The sequence below is a fragment of the Achroia grisella genome, unplaced genomic scaffold (genome assembly GCF_030625045.1).
Source record: "Achroia grisella isolate CSIRO2021 unplaced genomic scaffold, CSIRO_AGI_Agris_v1 utg1866, whole genome shotgun sequence".
In the NCBI taxonomy this organism is placed as follows: domain Eukaryota; kingdom Metazoa; phylum Arthropoda; class Insecta; order Lepidoptera; family Pyralidae; genus Achroia; species Achroia grisella.
In genome coordinates, this window is record NW_026712689.1 from 247,440 (window position 1) to 267,292 (window position 19,853).

General features: G+C 37.0%; 2 protein-coding genes across 2 annotated transcripts; one reads left to right on the forward strand and one right to left on the reverse strand.

The window, feature by feature from the left end:
• Positions 1–7,996: 7,996 nt before the first annotated feature.
• LOC131841636 (small nuclear ribonucleoprotein Sm D3) lies at positions 7,997–10,777 on the reverse strand. The gene is made up of 2 exons (XM_059189962.1): positions 10,327–10,777; positions 7,997–8,205 (listed from the first exon to the last, which is right to left on the reverse strand). Exons 1-2 carry the CDS (start codon positions 10,634–10,636, stop codon positions 8,123–8,125), a joined length of 393 nt encoding a protein of 130 aa, XP_059045945.1. The 5' UTR covers positions 10,637–10,777; the 3' UTR covers positions 7,997–8,122.
• Positions 10,778–11,181: 404 nt separating this feature from the next.
• LOC131841631 (replication initiator 1-like) lies at positions 11,182–19,222 on the forward strand. Its single transcript, XM_059189957.1, has 7 exons — positions 11,182–11,494; positions 12,104–12,445; positions 14,406–14,573; positions 15,276–15,571; positions 16,029–16,139; positions 18,348–18,411; positions 18,992–19,222. Exons 1-7 carry the CDS (start codon positions 11,333–11,335, stop codon positions 19,124–19,126), a joined length of 1,278 nt encoding a protein of 425 aa, XP_059045940.1. The 5' UTR covers positions 11,182–11,332; the 3' UTR covers positions 19,127–19,222.
• Positions 19,223–19,853: the final 631 nt, after the last annotated feature.

Here is a 19,853-nt window from a genome sequence, read left to right on the forward strand (position 1 = left end):
AATCCTTGTGTATTCTGCAAAATGTAAAGTTAGTAGTTTGCTTTTTAAAAATTCCACTACGCGGAGGAAATACAAATAAAAATATAGTCAAATGGACTCTATATTAAAAAGAGCAACACACAAGTTTCTTGCTCATTCTTCTTGTGATGAATCTGCATTCCGAATGAGTGGTAGAATCAAAATATGACTGTTCAAAAGTGCTTGTAATGAGTTTATTTAAATAAAGATTATTTCTCTTTCTATTTCTATGACTCCGATGAGATGCTGTCAAATGAAATATATATAGGAGATTTGGTTGGAAGAATTCCTGGTGGTCACGACTAGAGTTGCCAGATTTTTTTCAATCTATAAGCGGCAAACGCTTAAATAGGCAAAAAATTCCAGAATTTAGTTTTTTACCCAGGACAAATAAACATAAAACAAAATTATATAGTGATATTCTTTTTTTTAATATTTTTCTGAGGAGCAAGTCAGTTTTAACATATTTTTATTGGTTTTAACATATTTATAAAAATCAATACAATTATAATCGTAATTAAGAACGATCTTCAACTTGCTTTTTATTACATCAGTAGATATTGAACAAACATATTTATGAAAAACATTACCATTATAATCGTAATTAAGAACGATCTTCAACTTGCTTTTTATTACATCAGGGGTTCGAACGCCGTGAATTTTAGTCGCGAGCATTTTGGTTTAGCATAGATCGATAGATTTAATAAGAAAAAACGGAGCACGATTCGAATACGGGACAGAATCAGTCCCGCCGGGACATTTTACACTAAGCCCAAAAAATCGGAACCCTCCGGGAAATACGGGACATCTGGCAAAGCTAGCCACGACCCCAGCTTTGAGGAATCGAAAAAAAAATAGTTGCGTATTTAGACTAATTTGAACTGTATTTCTTATACAGCTTAAGTTGCTATAAGAGCCAGACGAACCTCTAAAGACGCAAAATCTTTCTGGCATGTCTAGGCATCTAGAGTGGACCACATCATTCAGAGGAAATAGAAATAGAAATAATCTTTATTCAAATGACCTCATTACAAGCACATTTGAATAGTCATATTTTGATTCTACCACCCATTCTAAATGCAGATTCATCACAAGAAGAATGAGCCAGAAACTCGTGTGTTGCTCTTTTGAATAGATGTTTTTTTTATATACAATAATTACAGTGTTACAAGTAAGAGGCATGCGATAATCAACATAGAAAACGCTACGCACTCATTATTACTGAAATCTTCAGAAAACGAAATTTCAATGATCGCCGGAGCTGTGCGTTGAAAGGACAGATTCGCACTTTATCTCCCTCGGCTGCATAGACATCACCAAAATGACAGGAATGTTAGCTTTAAAATCAGCAATTTGCAATGATGAATTAGTCTTTATTGCAGTGTTGCTAGAATCATCACATCTGTAGTGATTTGTATCGTTTAGTGAACACTAAGCGAATACAGACTATGGGCTGAGTGTACAATGGAAGGCTGAGTGAATTACAATGTTAATTAGATTATTGTCCAAAAAATATTGAATATCTTAACTTTAGATTTTCTGCCAAGTAACAGGCAGAAAATCTACTAACTGCTACAGGTGATGTAGTAATCTACATTATAATGTAAGATCTAAGTCTAGAATCTCTGCATATCAAAAAATCAATGTATAATTAATAAAAATCATGGGATCTTACCACGTTTTAAATTTATTTACTAAGTTCCCGATATTTCGGCGGTGTTGTGTTGTGAAACACAAAGATATAAAAATTTCAATCGAGAAGACGGTTATAGGCTCTGTAATGCCTGGAATCCAGTGATTGGTTTAATTAAACAAAATCAAAAAACGCGATCGAAAAGTGTATTAAATGTACGTAAAGATACTGTGAGTACAGTTTGCCGAGATGAATGTCGAGCGAGTTCCAGTAGTAGCAACAAACGAAGACGTGTGAAGGTAGACGCATATGTCTGCCCATAAAAAGATTTCATTTTCCATCTACCCGCTGCTGTTCAGTTTACCCGTGATCATGGTGGTTGAAACACAGCCGAAATATCGGGAACTCAGCAAATAAATATAAAACGTGGTAAGATCCCGTGATTTTTACTAATTATACGTATAAATAATGACCGCGTCAAGTTTAAAACAGTTTATAAAAAAATGTACATTTTTGTAAAATTACTTTTAAAATACTTTTTTTAGCAAGACTGAAATATTACAAAATTTAAACTAAGATTTTAATTAAATTCTGAATTGATATTTGGACGTTCTCGGTGTTCTAGAGATAGCACACCGCCTTACCTCCGATAGTCGCGGGTTCGATTCCTCGCGCGGTACATTTGTATTCATGAGTATGATTGTTTGTATCGTCTGAGTATTTTTTATGTATTTACAACAATAAACCTATGTATTGATATCAGTTGTCTAGTACCCATAACACAAGCTCTGTTAAGCTTGGGACTAGATGGCGCTGTGTCAATTGTCTACAGTTATTATAATCTAAAAATTTACACATATAACACACACTTTTTGTTAAACAATACAATAAGATAATTAGAAAACAAATAACTTTGGAGAGTCAATTGTCAACATGAGTTGAGTGTAACAACTACTAGAATGTACTTTAGATGTAATAAGTGTAACAAATGTGATAGCATAGTAATTAGAATATGGACTCGATATGAAGACTTACTACGTAAGTTGGTGTACAGGTGAATAAATAAATATTTGTAAATACACTATATTGAGTTTTAATTGAAATCTTACGTTTGTATTATTAGGACATGTCTGCACGCCTACATTTCTATGTAAGATCAGGCTCACTGTGCGTAGGTCTCAACACGAGTTGCGCATAATTCAAGTTAACTCGAGTTAGAAGAATTCAACTAGTAAATGAATGAATCAAGTGAAAGAGCGAGAGCATGATTCTGTCAAAAAAATGATAATGACATGAAAAAAAATTTTCAATAATAATTTCATATCATACAATTTTCACTCATCACAAATATTTCAGTATTGATTTGAGGTTGTTATCATTTTTTTTTCGTATATTCGTCCGATTATGTTATCATTAAAATGATTATGCGTTCTATAAGTCCTTCAGCGGGTTTAATATATACTTATTTCTACGAATCGCCCCCTATTTAAATATAAATATATATATAAATTTTATTATAATAAATATCTTATTACATAGCAATATACCTACTTAAATAATATACAGAATATACTAAATACATACATTAATTAAAATTGCATTTATCTTTACATACATTTTGATACCTATTTATAAAATGGTCTTAATTTTAACGTTTATTTTTATTTTCTTTAGTAAAAATCTTTACGTACGCTCTCTCGTGTGTGGTATCACTGAAAATCAGCACTGTGGTATATATATACAAATTATATATAAATGCTAATGTTGGGAGTCACATTCAGCGTTACTAGTATGTTTTAGCTTTTAGCTTTTAAATTGTATAGTATATAAGATAGATAGCATCTAAGAATACTGTAATGCTGAATAAATGTCTTTATTATTATTATTTATTATTATTATTATTATTATTATTGTTCGGTGAAGCTTTCAAGGCTAGCTTTCCTTTAGTAGTTGACATACATAATGAAGTTTGATTTATACTTAAAAGTGCATATACATACATACATATATAACATAGAATAATCACTGGATCTGTAATTTGTCGGATTACAAGATCCTCTTTTGTTTAAAAATCCGGATTATAGGGGACCCTTAGGCAGTACTCGATAGTCCGACAAATTCGATGTTCCGACACAGCCCCGCAAAACGATTGTTGGATAGTCGTGGGTCCACTGTATGCCGAACTCGGACGAAATTGTCAAACTTTACTGAACAAACTGAAATACGCCACAGCTACATCTGCATTTGATCATGTATCGCAATATCGTACCCAACTTAAGTGGCTTACTATACGACAGCGAAGAGATATGCATAACGCGAGGATAACTCGAGATACCGCGAGATACGTATCCCAAAGCTCCTTCCTATCTCAAAGAACGTTTCATGTTTTCCTCTTCTACTCATTCTTTATTATTACGTTCTTCCGAAAATCTCTTGCTTTCCACTCCTTCCCATTCCACTGAATTCTATCACAATTCCTATACTGTAACTGGTATCAAGTTATGGAACTCGTTACCTATATCTATCAGAACTGCAAAGTCCATTCATATTTTTAAACGGCAAGTAAAAGATTTCCTCCTCAATATTTAAATTTCAGTTAGTATGGCATTTATATTTAGTTTATTCTATTTAACTTTAAAATTATGTATGTAGTTTATTTAAGTGTCATCATCATCTGCTTCTTCCTTATCCCATTTATTTCGGCGTAATATGTTTTTTCTTCCATTCATCTCTGTAATTCCGTTATTTGTATAAAAGTATCGTCATTGTTTAAGTGAAACAATGAAACTTTTTTAGGTTATAATCTAAATATATTTCCTTCTACCATATCATCTTTCACACAGTCCATCCATCTCTTTTTCGGTCTTCCTCTACCCTTAAAACCATCCACATTCATATGTAACACCGTCCTTAGGATATGATCTTCATTCCTACGCATTACATGCCCATACCACGATAAACGATTACTCTTTAACCTTTCTGACATCTAGTTTAATATATAAATATTACTATGTACATAAATTTTAATTCATATAATATTTATTATTACTTTCCTTTATCATCATTATATATTTGTTACCTTTTAGTTTTCTCCTGTTCATGTCATTTTACCTACCTGTTCGATGTTACAATCCGTTTCCCTAAGGTTGCCTTGAAAAGATTGCTTTTAGCAATAAGGCCGTCTTATTGTAACGATACATGTGTTCTTTGTTATATTGTTTGTGCTTCTTCTTTACTGTACGTTGCAAATAAAGTACATTCTATATATCTATCTATCTACAAACTATGACATTGGCATAATCACCGATCAAAATTGATGGCGGCCATTTAATATTTTTTTTGCTGATGTGTTGAGTGCTGCTGAATATGTGGGTGAAGAGATCACTACCACTTCTGCCTTTCTGTAGCATATTCCTCCTGCTCACTCTCTCGACTGTGTGAGAAGGATCCAAGAGCTGTGCTGCCAATGGATTGGGGTGGCTGGACAGTCTGTCTGTATACTTCTTGTAGCGCTTTATTGTGTCATGAATTACTACTCGATGGATTTAAATCATTTTGTTTAATTCCGCCACAATCGACATGTGTGAGACCTCAAATCGCCAAAGACAGTTGAGGTTTGGTCGCCGATGAGTCAACACTAGACTTCCGAGCTGTACCCGATCTATATTTAACGCCTGATGATGCCTCGTTCAGAGGCGAAACACGTGTCGCAATATGGGTGTAGACTCAATAACGGTCGGAATTTGATCACCACTGGAGGGTCGTAGCGCTGGTCAGGTTTCCGCACCGAACATTCGTAGTCTCACACATGTTGCGGACATTGTAGCGGAATTAAACAAAATTATATAAATCCATCGAGTAGTGAAATGGACTTCCGGAAATAACACCTAATTCGATTAAATATTCGTCATGAATTGTTGGCACATACAGTTACTTATAAATCACATTTTTTTTTAGTATTAATGAGTTTGCTCTTGGTCTTACCTCATCTGATGGGAAATGATGGTTAAACCTAGGATTTAGCGCGCTTACCCAGAAGATATCTATTCACCATAGACGTGAAGAATCATTGTATTTTTTCGAGAACCATGGTGTATTTGCTATAATACGCAGGATGCCATTTTGCACTCTTTGTTGTTAGCTTTAATACATAAATAACACTCAGTTGACTAGTTTGTAACTTACATTTCAAATTTAAAACCATAGTGAGTCACGTGATTTTGCCGCCACCAATAGTAGTAGATATAAAGAATAGAATAGAATAGAAAATCATTTATACAAATAAACTTTTGAATAGTCATAATATTTTTTTATCTACCGCTCGTTCGGAAAGCTGTCTCATCACAAGAACGAGCAAGAAACTTGTGTGTTGCTCTTTTAAATAATCCTTGTAAGTTTACATTTACAAGTCGAAACGTGTGAATACAAACTACCCACCAGCACTATTTTTTTTGGGTCAAAATATAAATATACAATAAGATTAAATCAGTCGTAGTGATAAGAGCAGACCAGTCCCTACAAGCAGCACTCGTTTACGAGTATGATGGATGAGCCAGCCATCATTGCGCTCGACCATATTTTAGGGAGCACATTGACCCGGCCCACCACGCCGCCACATGTCTGGACATTTTAGTGAGTATGACTACTCAATCCACTCGACCACGTCACAGCTACTTACCAGGAACAAGGAGGGGCTGCTCTCTCTCTGTTCGAGGCGAATGAGACGACCAGACGTGAATGTACAGCGATGCAATTTATGTGGAGTGGAATTTGAAAAAGGTATAAAATAAAAGTACTGCTGTATCGACGTATCATTTCTGAAACTTACCAATATTGTAGACACATGTTTGTATTGCTGGCCCACAGTGGGATACCATAGGTCCAGATTGGTTTTAGGACAGACATATATTTGGAGTTTATTGTCGCAGAGAGCACCGAATTCCTCCCCATGAGCCAGTTTAGGTCTCTGAATTTGAGGCTCATCTCATCTCTTCATTTTTATGTGATATTTCCATGCAAGTCTTCTGTCCAGATGAAAGCCAAGGTATATGAAGGTATATGTATCATTTCTGAAACTTCCCAATATTGTAGGCACATGATGTTTGTATTGCTGGCCGTAGCCCACAGTGGGATACCATAGGTCCAGATTGGTTTTAGGACAGACATTTATTTGGAGTTTATTGTCCGCAGAGTGCACCGAATTCATCCCCATGAGCTAGTTTAGGTCTCTGAATTTGAGGCTCATCTCATCTTTTCATTTTTATGTGATACTTCCATGCAAGTCTTCTGTCCAGATGAAAGCCAAGGTATATCAAGGTATATGCAACCGGTATATAATTAACGAGTTTTTAAAATCACGAGTTTTAATTGAAACACACGATTTGTTGTCCATCAATTTATTTCGTACACACTCCTATCATATTTATCACAAGCACTTCATACAAATGCACACAAGTGCAGACATTTTTATTATAATAATGCATCCACAGGTTTATGTTAACTGTACTGCTGATATCTTTCTGAGATAACAAAAACAATTGAATAAATACAAGTCACACAGAGAGATCATGTTTCAATCTTTAATTTTAAGGAAATAACTGCTAATGGGCAGATTTTTTAATAAATATTAGAGAAAATCTATACATATAAATAAAATTGTAGTCTCTCTTTGTGATATAACCGTTTCTTACTACAAGCATATGAATATAAATACATACACCAAAATAAAATTAAAAAAAAATGTTGTCTGTTCGTTCCGGCTAATCTCTGAAATGGCTGGACCGATTTTGACTTTTATTGGCAGATAGCTGATGTAGAGTGACTGATAAGGAGTAACTTAGGTTACTTTTATTTTAGAAAATTTCTCTAATTTTTTTGTTAAATTTCAAACAGACGAAGTCGCGGGTAAAACTAGTTATAAATAACTATATCTATAGGGTTTACCTTTACTACTCTAGGTTTGCATGTTTTATGATACTTAATATCTATTCTTAATATAATTTTTATTATTCGGTAGACACTACTAAACTTTTGTTTCAGAAATTATACTTTGGCCTTTTTAAAGTCAGTGTTATATTAATTACTATAACAAAACGTGATTTAGTACCACAAAGTAATAAATTGCCAATTAGCAGTGATTTCCTTAAGTCCATGTATTAGATCTGACTTGAAACACCTGACTCGCACACTCAGTGTCATTCAGACTGGCAGTTTACAAGAAATTATTATTTTGAAGTGTCTCTATATACTAATAATCTTAGTGTATGACTTATTTATAATAAGTAGTACAGTCAATTTCAAAAGTGAGGGATGTACACTATTCTTTCACGGGAAAATGTCAAATATAATTAAAGAGGCTTTAAAATTACTTATTTGTAACCAGCTGTACCTAAATTTAAGAAATCGTGTTCGAGTACATGATACCAACCAGTTCATGTACTCCAACACAGACTAATTTTAAGAGAGTGTTGGCTAACGCCTGGACGGTCCGGAGCCGCCCTGCCAGCCGCCGCGGTGCCCCCCGCCGCGGCCGCCCGGCCGACCCCGCCCAGCAGCTGCAAACAAAACAACACCATTATTTACTACATGTCACAATAATAATTATATTAGGTGGTCTAACACACCGCTTTACGACCGATGGTCGCGGGTTCGATTCCTTGCACTGCACAAACATTTGTATTCATGAGTGTATTTTCTAAGTATAATATGTATGTATTTACAAAAAAAATCTATGTATATGTATCAGTTATCTAGTATCATAACACAAGCTTTAGCTAGCTTAACTTGGGTCTAGATGGCGCTGTGTGAATTGTCCTGAGATTATTATTATTATATTTGTTTTCTCAGCTATTATTATTATTATTACTATTTTTATCCAAAAATTCTCATCTCCCCTCTTAAGGAGAGGAGATGGCAACATACCCCCGGCAGAGGCACAGTCGGCCGGGGTTCAGGGCCCCAGGGAGAGAAATTATTATTATTATCATCATCGTCTCACTCTCTCAGCTTTTGCTGGTTTTTTCCACAGGTTTTTTTTTATTATTATAAAAGTCTGTATTTAGTTCATTAACTTTAGATATTTGTACATGTGTTTAGGCACTGTGTTGCTGTTAGTTTATTTTTATTAATTCATTATTCCTTTTTTTTCCATCAGAATGTCAACAGTCTGCCATGATGTGACATAGACCTCCTCCAAGTTTTTCATAGCATTCGGTCCCTTGCTCTCTGAGTCCAACCTTGTCCTGCTACCTTCCTAATATCATCTTCCAATATTATTCACTATATCATATCATACTTGATATTTAATTAACATGTTAAAGACTGTATTAAAAATGTTATTTATCACATAGGGACCAGCATTTTTTTATTGTTAATTACATATATTATTTTCTTAATGTTTTTAGTGTAGACTAATTTCAGGTGGACATTATTCAACCTCTAGATTTATTTCAATTTCAGTGCCCACAGGTGATCACCCGGTTTCAATGTGTAAATTTGCTTTAGTTGCAGAGTGACACACTGATGGTCATGTGGTCTTTAACACATTCACCGCCTTGTCAGTCAGCGGTGACTACTTTAACTTGCCATTCAGTGCTGTCAGTCACAAATTCTCTGTTAAACATTGCAACTTGGGCCTGAGAAACTTGTTGGCAGCAAATGTGTTATATAGAGGGTGGAGGTGAACCTATTGCCAGCAAGGTACCATGACAGATCGAGCTGAATGTGTTGTCCCTAGGAACCTATCATGGTTAATTCCTCATAAATCTGCCTTTATCGCCAAACTAATCCTAAGTTGTTGGCAGTTGCTTCACAGTACTATTCAGAAAGAGTGCAGATGGCACTACTAACCTGTGGAAGGAGGAGGGATGGGGATTCTTGTGAAATAATAACCCCATTGCTAGCAACTGTACTATGGCAGGATGACCTCCACATGGTTCCCCATGGTCAATTTACCATGATGGGTGAACTTAGCTGACCTCATGTTCATCTTATCATTCTCCAAAGATGCCCCATCAGTGTAAACCATTAGCGCAGGCAGGTGCACCATACCATTATCATCCATAAGAAAAAACCCATGGAAGAAATTATGAAGCAACTAAAGGTCAACTCTTGCCTGGCGGATATGACTAGTCTAAAGGCACTACTAGGAGATTTTAAACGGGGCTAAGGTAAGCTAGTTGTTATATAAAGTCAGTTGATCTTTGACTGGATGACCAGCCAGTTAGTGCAAGTGAGGGCACCATTCCAGGCCTCATTAAAACATTGAATACTATTATAATTGCAATGTTATTAAATTATAAACAAAATTAAACTAAAGGCAAAGTCAGAACTATTTATTCACATGGTATTTTCTTTGCCAGTTATTGTTTAAGTTAAAACTTGTCTTGACTGATTTTAGATATTGACCAAGATGTTTATTTATTTACACTTTACTGTCCCTAAACAAAATGACACACATGCATATAATTATGGCTTCTCTTGCTTGAGACTTACAAAACACAGAGATACAGATACGAACTATGGTATAGGAGAATAATATCAATTTTACTAAATGGTTAGGATTATTTACAGTGGCTTTTTATATTCAAACGGTGGCGGTTTAGTGACATGATTTCTGATACATGTCAGTACAAACACTATTGCAGAAACATACATTAGAAACTATATAAACTAACCTTGTGCTCGCAATATAGCACTTTTCCCCCGTCCCGCTGTCGGCTTGTTCCCTTGTCGTTTAAACATTGGTGCATTTTTTAACATGTCAGGTAATATAAGGAACCTGATCTTTGACCCTCTAATGTAAACATTTTCCAGTTGAGCGACGCGCCCGTCTCTGTACGTAACAGTTACTTGAGTCATTTGGCAGTTCATATTATCTTCGGCTTCAATAAGCTTTCCGCGGTACACTTCGCCGGTATTTGTTTCACAGGTTACTACATGACCTTCCGCTTCGTGCAGTACTTTAATAGGCACACCGATAGACATGTTTACTGATAAAAAACTATAATTTCTTCAAATATTTCTGGATATATAAAAGATTCACTAGATAAATTGAGATGTATTTTCGATATTTCACGGACGAAAACAAAACAAGAGCTATGGCGGGCGGCGAAAATAAATTGTTTGACAACTGACAAGACAAATCAAATGTCATTCAATATCAGTCAAATAGTCAATCGACTTATTATAGATAATATAATGAACTGAAAAAATATTACGAATACTATCTATTTTCTAATATCTAGATTTAAAATAAATAAAACATGATATTAACTACGTAACTAAAATATATTTATTCTTAAATTTAAATCGGAACAAATTTTTCATTCAATAAATAAAAATATAGAAATGAAATCTTGAATCTACGTGAAAATAAATCATAAATTGTATTATTATTATTACGGTGTACATAACGCGTGAAAAGCAATAAAATGTAAATTTAATATCCTTGACAATGGAATGTCCCTCCTCAGACGCAAATTAACAGCCGACGCTTAGTTATGTACAGATTGACAATGATTGATATGACATTGACGCCAGTCATTTCCAGTCGGCATCTAACCTACATTTCATATTTATTTGTTTTGATATTGAAATATAGTAATTATTTTTATAATTGTTTCTCAGTTAGTCTGAAATAAAGAGAATTATTTTTATTAGTGTATATTTTTAAGACTAATTATGATGGCAACGGTTATGAAGACAGAGTCAGAAACCGAGTTGTGTACAATTTGTGGCGCCGATGGAGGAGGCGAATTACTGACCCCAGAGGAGCACGATGCAGGTGGAGAGCCGCTGCAGGTGCCGCTGCGAACCATGCTACTGCACCTCAATAATAATAAGGTTAGTTTATTTTTTCCTTTTTCTTCTGGACCCGTACACAGTTTTTCATTAAGGGTCTTGGGGGTATTGGTTATATATTCGGGTTTGTTTTAAAGATTTTGTTTATTTACTACATTTGTTCGCTTTATAGACATATACATTGTAATATTAATGTTTAAAATAAGTATATTACTGTAGATATGTACATTGAGAGGACAATTGGATACTCTGTAGTTCAGATATAGACTGCATAGTTGTTACAATACTTTGTTTTATAGGGTTACCTTCTGTACTACATTTCCCTTTAAACTTTTAATCCTTTACTTATAAAAATTAAATGAAATTAATTTGATATTCTAAACATATGCACACAGCAGGCAACAGTTATCAAACATAGATACACTTCGAGGCTAAAATATATCATCAATTAAATAGAAAAATGACAATTTTCCAAATTAGAAGCTAGTATTGCATCCTTTTACCATGCCGTCAAATTTAAAACTTTAAAGGAAAAATAACTGTTTGTTTTGTAAAAAATGTACATTTTGAATACTGCCATTTTTCTATTGAACTGATGATATCAAGTTTTTCTACATGTAATTTCTTATATTTTTATCTGTTCTATTACAGGTTGTACCAGAAGGTCGGCTATGTCCTACCTGCATCCGAAGAACTGTCGATGCATATGAGTTCAGTTCGTCTCTCTCGGCTCGAAATACTCCACCACTTAGTGAGAAAATCCGTGCATTAAGACGGAAGTTATATGAGTTGACACAGAAAATCGATGTATTCATTGTTGTTGGCGGACCGGGAGCAAATGCAGGTGGTACATATAGCGAGGAGGACATCATCATGGTGGAGAAAGATGCTCTAGCTGCCGCAGCTGCTGCTGATGACGAGGATCTCGAGAGAGCACGGAATGCACGGGGAGAGAATGTGTATCAGTGCTCAGTTTGCCCACAGTCATTCCAGGTATTCAAAAGAAGGTTACCTAGTCTCTCATTTCACATATATCTATCTCAAATTGCTTGATTATGAACTGTGTTCTTACTTTTGATATTGTGTATTAAGGCATTTTTTTTAGGTATGATAATGGAATGGTGCACCCACCTGCGCTAGTTGAGGATGATGGGAATGCTCAAAATGAGCATGAGGTCAGTGGGCTAATTATGTAACACAATATGAAATTGTTTCTGTTGAAGTTGTGATGCAATATAAAATCATTTCAATTTAAAAAATGCGATCAAGTAAGATCGAATGATGGCAGCATAAATAATTTCTATCAATAAAACACTACTATGAAGTTGTAGCGGAATATTGTTAATCCGACCAATTTAAAAAGTGTGTACATTAGATAGCTTATACCTTTAGAGGGATACATTTTAAATTATTGGGTTAATACACTAGTTGGTTGATTTGAAACAATTTTTATTGCGTTCAAAAATTACAAAATAAATAAACTGCAGACATTTAATAAAATTGTTCTTTTGAAAAAATTTAATAATTTTGAATATAAAAGCATATTTTATAAACTATTTATAATCATTAATAATATTAAAATAAAGAAATTTTCTTTTCTCTATAGATCTATTGTAATGAAAAAATAAGGTTAATAATTTTGAATATTTGCTATAAACAAATCACAGAGCACCATAAACGTTCCGTATTCTGTTCACAGAGCACCGTATTCATTGAAATAGTTTTTTAATTATATTAATATCATAAACAACCCCAATTTTATATTAAACGTTAAACTCTAGTTGATACAACATTTTTTTTATTAATTTGGACCAACATTTTTTATTCAATGTGATTTGGGACAAAAATAAAATATCGAATTGGCAACACTGATGTCGTGTTGTGAGTCGTGACAATTTTCCCATTTTAATAAATTTAAAACCTTTTCACGACTTTCTACGTAATATTTATAAAAATATAATAAAAATATATGTAATACTGAAAATTACCAAAAGAAACACCTTCTAAATTGTTTCTCATAATCTAAAAACCGTTTCAATTCCACGCTGTCATTTCGGCAAAATAGCGATTACGTGACGTTGCAACGAGGTTACTAAATCGACATTCGATAGAAATAATTTTTATCGATATGTAAAGTTGCGTTTACGTTGCAATGCTAGTTGACATCGTCAAATGGCGTCAATATAATCGCATTATTGACAGATGACGTCATTTTCACTACGTTACATACGAAAATCGTTGCGAACGAAGTTACATAATTAGCCCACAGGTCAGTTATCCCATCGTGTCAAATTCACCAAGAATTTATCACGATGGTACCCAGAGGGAACCGTGTGGATGTCAACCCGACATGGTATATTGTTAGCAATGGGGTCAATAACCCTCCACCAACCCATGGCCATTCCAACATCTCGGTTATACTGGCCGAATCTACTCTACGTTCCACGCATTCTCTTGACCCCTACAAATTATTTCTCTCCCTTCTGGGGCAGCAGACGAAACATTGACAGCTTCGGTGCCGGGCAGCACGCCGTCTTCAGCAGCATCCTTCCTTCTTGAACGTGTACCACCGTCAGTCCTCTCGTACTCGCTCCGCCTCCGGTGCCACTGATGCGCGAACTCCCGCAGCCTCCTAAAATTCTCCTCCGTAGACACCAAGTCCGGGTACACCGGATCCTCTCCTTCTCCTTCACCGCGACGTATCCCCTCCAGCAGCTTCCCCCTAAGGGCGGAATACAGCGAGCACTCCCATCAACGTGGTGGAGGTCCTCTTCCGACTCCCCGCAACCGCAGCCGCTCGACTCGTAGAGTCTCAATGGGGTCCACATTACTAACAATGCCCCTCGCCCCTGTATTAAGGCATTCGATTGATGAAAGGTATCATTGTATGGGTCGTCTTCGTCGCCATACTGACCCGGTGCAAAGTATGATGTATAAAGTTGGTCGTGGGCAGCGCGTGACCGAGTTCCGGTCGCACGTGTCGCAGCACCCGGCGGACGCGCTGCACTCGTGCTGGTCGTGCGGCGCGCAGTTCTCGTCGCTGGCGGCGCTGCGCGCGCACCACGCCGACCACGCGCCGCTCCACGAACTCACCTGCCACCTCTGCAGCACAGACTTCGCGGTAAGTGTATGCTTTTTTATATATACGCAGGGATAATAATAGTGGACAAACGAGCTTGCGGTTCACCTAATGCACGAACGCTGCCAACGCCGAGGGTGTTGCTGGTCTTTTAAAAAGCAAGAAATTCTTTTATTGAAGGTTTCAATATCATATTAGGTCGGAACAATAACTTTAATTCAAAATTGGACAAGCGAAGTGATGACGAGCTAAGAGTGGGGCGATGGGATCACCCATTGACCGGAATTTTCGAGGTCAAATGCTAACCGACTTCATGGATAGAGCGTCACGGCTTCTTGAAAAAGAAGTTCCTTTTTGAAAATCCCGGAAAAAACACCTTTATTCTGATCGTCGTTTCTATCATTTGAAGTTTCCTGGTTCTCGACGAAGTAGGTCTTAGAATCTAATTTTTAAAGGGGCATTTACACAGTTTCCACTTTATTATTGTATGAAATCAATATACGCTGTCTGAAATAATATCACATTGGATCAATTAGTTATAAGTAACACGATGTAGTGCTAGCGATCTTTTTTTGGCTAACTTTGTATATTTGGGTTTTTGTCAGTTTATCTCAACTAAGGTAGTCAGGCTAGAGAAATCGGAGGGCGGAAATGTTTTATATTTTTTTCTGTTCGAAATTTCTTTCGTGCCGTGGGAGTTGCCATCTGTCGTCGGTCAGTGGTCATGTGAGATGTGGTCCGCAGACGGCGGCGGAGCTGCGCGCGCACTGCGCGTCGGGCGCGGCGTGCGGCGTGTGCCCGGCGTGCGGCGCGCGCGCAGCCTCCCGGGCGGCGCTCGCCGCGCACGTGGCCGCCGCGCACGGCGGGGGCGGGGCGGGCGGCGGGGGCGGCGGGGGCGGGGGGGGCGCGCCCTGCGTGTGCGCGCGCTGCTTCCGGACCCTGCCCGCGCCCGCCGCGCTCGCCGCGCACCTGCTGCGGCACCGCCGCCCCGACCGGTTCCTGTGCGGGTACGACGCCTGCATCCTGCGGTTCTCCTCCAGGTACGAATGGTATTATTCCCCATATCCTAATCCCTTTCCCGCGCACAGTATGTCAACTGAGGTCGCCCGACGACCGCGTCTACTAACGTGAATGGTGACATCTCGTCCCAACCGCTCCGCTTTAAATTAATTAATATAATATTGACATTAACAATAAGTAACTTTGTGTGCGTGCCTGTGTTAAACTTAGTATTCATCGAGTGCAGCAGCTGTGCAAGAATAAACCCGCTCTACAGTCGCAGGTACGTACTGTGCGCCCCCTTTATTTCAATTCCATACAGTCCAATTACCTTACCCGCTAACCCCCATTTCTCCATCCCAAGAGAAGTTAATGAGTAAGTGACAATGTTCTCTATGCTGCATCCTTTTTACAATGTCTTAAATTGGAATCCAAAAATAATACTCTACTAGAATATTCTCAATAGATATAACATAATGAACTGGCCTGCCACTACAGAGGCCACCTGCTGGCTCACATCCGCAAGTGCCACTCGTCGTCGGGCTCCGCCCCCGCGCCCCCCGCCGCCCCCGCCGCCGCCGCGCCCACCTGCGAGCACTGCGGTCGCAAGTACGTATCCCATTATATATACAACACTATAGGGCTACACACCATATACATTAGCTTTGTTGCCGATGGCAACCTTTTTGATAGTTTTTATGTTTTTTATATATATTTGAATTTTATATTTTGACGTTCTGTTTTTATATACTATTTGTTTTCTTATGCCTTATTGTCTTTATATTTTTGCTAGCGCCCCCGCTGCCGCCGCGCTATTTTACCTCACCTAAGAACGTGTCTCATTTTTAACCAGTCCTTATACAGTCCTTCCTTCCGTAACAAGCTTCATACCACATTAATTTGCTTACACGAGCTGAGTTTCTTGTCAATTCTTCTTAGCTCGAAAGCATGAGCTGACAGTAAACTTGACATATAAGAATTTATTTATTTATTTATTAGCATACAAAACTGATTACAATTAATATCTTATATATAAAATTCTCGTGTCACAGTTTTCGTTCCCATACTCATCCGAAACGGCTTGACCGATTCGACCGAAATTTTGTGAGCATATTGAGTAGGTCTGAAAATCGAACATCTATTTTTCATCCCCCTAAATGTTAGGGGTAGTCCACCCCTAATTTTTTTTTTTAAGGCAAAACAACGTTTGCCGGTACGCCTAGTAATAATATAATTAGAAGCGTGTAGTTCGGTACAAAACTGGTTTGTAATCCAACACTATGTATGCCTAAAAGATAAATTATATAGACGCATTCAATATACGCTAGATAGCTAGATAAGGTTATATAATAAAAAGTAAACTAAATAGAAAATGATTTATAACTACGTAATGCAATGAATTATCATATTAACAGAATTTTATTTATATTGGTACAATATTAAATATAATTTGTCTCTTTACGGTGGAAATTTAATTGTCTCCGGAACTGGACCAGCGTTGAATGAAAAATATCTATATTTCTATTCGAGACAAGAATTTCATTGTATTGGCGAGAATCTGTAATAGACCTACATTAATAAAGATACTTTGATTTGTTGTGACATAAACCCTGTCAGCGTAAGTAGGATACATCCGCGACACAACTTTAGACTACTTTCTCGAGCACGAGTCGATAAGAAAAAGAATCTATTTAATTCCATTATTTCTATTCACAATCATCCACCACCACTATTTATATATACTACTAACAACATTCATTTAAGATTGTTTAAAATAAGCAACTTCATTACTTATCTTGAACATTTATGAACATACATTTTTAACATCCTTCGAGCCGGATCCATAAATCTATAAATCTAAATACATATAACTCAAAGGTGACTGACGTAGTGATCTAGGCACAGCCCAAACCACTGGACGGATCGGGCTGAAATTTGGCATGCAGGTAGATGTTATGACGTAGGCATCCGCTAAGAAAGGATTTTGATTAATTCTACCCCCAAGGAGATAAAATAGGGGATGAAAGTTTGTATGAAACTTTGTCAATTTTAAACCGATCGGGCTGAGAGCTTTGCATGCATAAAGCTACTATGACGTAGGCATCCCCTAAGAAATGATTTTGATAAATTCCACCCCTAAGGGGATAAATTAACACGAGCGAAGCCGCGGGCAAAAGCTAGTAGCATATATAATGTAATAACACTGATTTTTCACCTACAACCTCTCGTACCTTTACCAGAGCTACAAGTCGTTAGCTGTAAATTTTTACTTAACTTTACTGACGGCCCGCCTGATGGTAAGTGGTAACCGTCGCCTGTATACACGAACAGCACTACGGACATCATGTTATGTGACACCGACGATGCCACTCATGCAGTGTCATTACAGAGAACTAGTATGTCATGCCTCTTAACCTGTAATTACACTGCCTAATAGTACCCTAAAACTGAAATACGCCTCACAAAGGAAGTTGCTCCTTGGCTGAAAAAGAAATAGGCGAGACTGAGGCACACACACAGAAACTTGTACAGTCTACCTCTGGTATAAATTTGTTTGTACGATTAGCTCTTTGTTCCATCTTCATTCATTTACTGCTCTTACTATTTTCCACAATTTTCCATCAATGCTTTTAGTTGTTAATACGACACGACTCCAACTTTTTCCTTAATCTGCTTGATATAGCCGTTTCTTGGTCTTCTTCCACTCTTTGCATCCTATTTTTCCTTCGATATTATTCATAATGTCGATAAATTCATCGTGTCGTATCAAGATTTACCATCTGCATCTCATATTAATAAATATATTAATTTCCGCAGATTCGGGTCTGTAGCAGCCATGAAGCGCCACGCTCGTGTGCACCGCGACCGGCTGATCACCAAGGTACTGACTGACTCTCAGTCACATCAAGTGACGGAATGACGCACTGACGATGATCTTACTAAATTACATTAACTTAAAGCAAAAAAGTGTTTGCTTTATATTGTAATTTGTTAATTGACACTGTTCTAAAATTGGTAACTGCGATATTTTGTGAGGATATCAAAACTACTGGAACGTTTATGAATTTCCATGGGCAACGCCGCGGCACTCAGCTAGTACAGAATAATGTAGATAGTGAGAAGACTGTCTTAATAAAAAACATTGGTTCTGACCAAATACGTCTATCAACTAGCTTTTTTTTTACTTGTGGTAAAACTTCAAAAGACCGTCACCCCAGGGATGGCTGCTTCCAACTAGCTGCCACGCAGACAATAATTTAATATATTGCTATAAGAAGTTTAAACAAAAAAACTAATATATTTGTTTTGTTTAAAATTCTATTAAAATATCAACCTTAATAAAGATGTATCGCAGGGTTCGTTTCTTAGCCCGGTTTTATTTTCAAGTGATATTTTACTTTCTAGAGAGCATTACAAAATAACTTAGACATTATAACTATTTAAATAATGTTAATTTGCAGGAAGACGGCCAGGATTCTCAGCTGGAAGGCGACGGTGAGGAGATGGAGGTGGAAGCAAATGTGAACGTCGACGCTGAAGGTGAAGTAGAATACCTTGAAGTTGAAACCCTTGAGGATATGGAATACCGCGAGTAGACCACCAACGTGTGTTAGACAAATAATAAATATTCATTTCTAATACAAATAAACCAAATATTGGCGACTTTGTGTATATTTTCTCGTTATGTAAGGACTGATGCAACTATGGTTTTAATAGATTAAGTTTAAGTAAGTTGTAAGTTAGTAATCGAGCTGTCTGCTCTTGACAATTCCGAACGTTCGAATCCAGATCATAGGATTGTGCTACATTGCATCTTTTCGTTATATTTAAATTGTATACTAAAAAACGTATTAACTTCATATTTTATGGTAATCGAATTAATTTATTATACATGTGTAGTATAAGAAAGAGAAGGAAGTATTATGTCGTCTCTTGCGCACACTGCTGGCGTCATTAAGCTGTGATCGTCGAGTAAGAACAGTGGTGCGTGTTTAAGAGCCGATAATTAGGAAGACAAACTGTACCATATAATGGAATGGTGCACCAGTGCAGGATGATAAGATGAACATGAGGTCAGGTCAGATACCCCACCGTGACAAATTGACTAGGAATTTATTACGATGGTATCCAAGGGGAACCGTATGGTAGTCAACCTGACATGATTCATTGCTGGCAATGATCCAGTAATGTGGACTAACGTAAACCGACGATCTGGTCAAGATCGCTGGAAGGCGTCGGATGCGAGCAGCGCAGGACCAATCGTCGTGGAGACCTTTGAGGGGTGCCATAGTTCAGCAGTGGACGTCTTCCTGGCTAAAATAA

What these genes read in the sequence shown, in the direction of transcription:
- LOC131841636 (XM_059189962.1), bottom strand. Translation starts at nt 10,636, where the DNA reads ATGTCTATCGGTGTGCCTATTAAAGTACTGCACGAAGCGGAAGGTCAT. An exon ending in TGCTATATTGCGAGCACAAG is followed by an intron (nt 8,206 to 10,326) that starts GTTAGTTTATAT and finishes TTTTGTTTGCAG; the next exon opens with CTGCTGGGCGGGGTCGGCCG.
- LOC131841631 (XM_059189957.1), top strand. Translation starts at nt 11,333, where the DNA reads ATGATGGCAACGGTTATGAAGACAGAGTCAGAAACCGAGTTGTGTACA. An exon ending in TTTGCCCACAGTCATTCCAG is followed by an intron (nt 12,446 to 14,405) that starts GTATTCAAAAGA and finishes GGTCGTGGGCAG; the next exon opens with CGCGTGACCGAGTTCCGGTC. An exon ending in TGCGAGCACTGCGGTCGCAA is followed by an intron (nt 16,140 to 18,347) that starts GTACGTATCCCA and finishes TAATTTCCGCAG; the next exon opens with ATTCGGGTCTGTAGCAGCCA.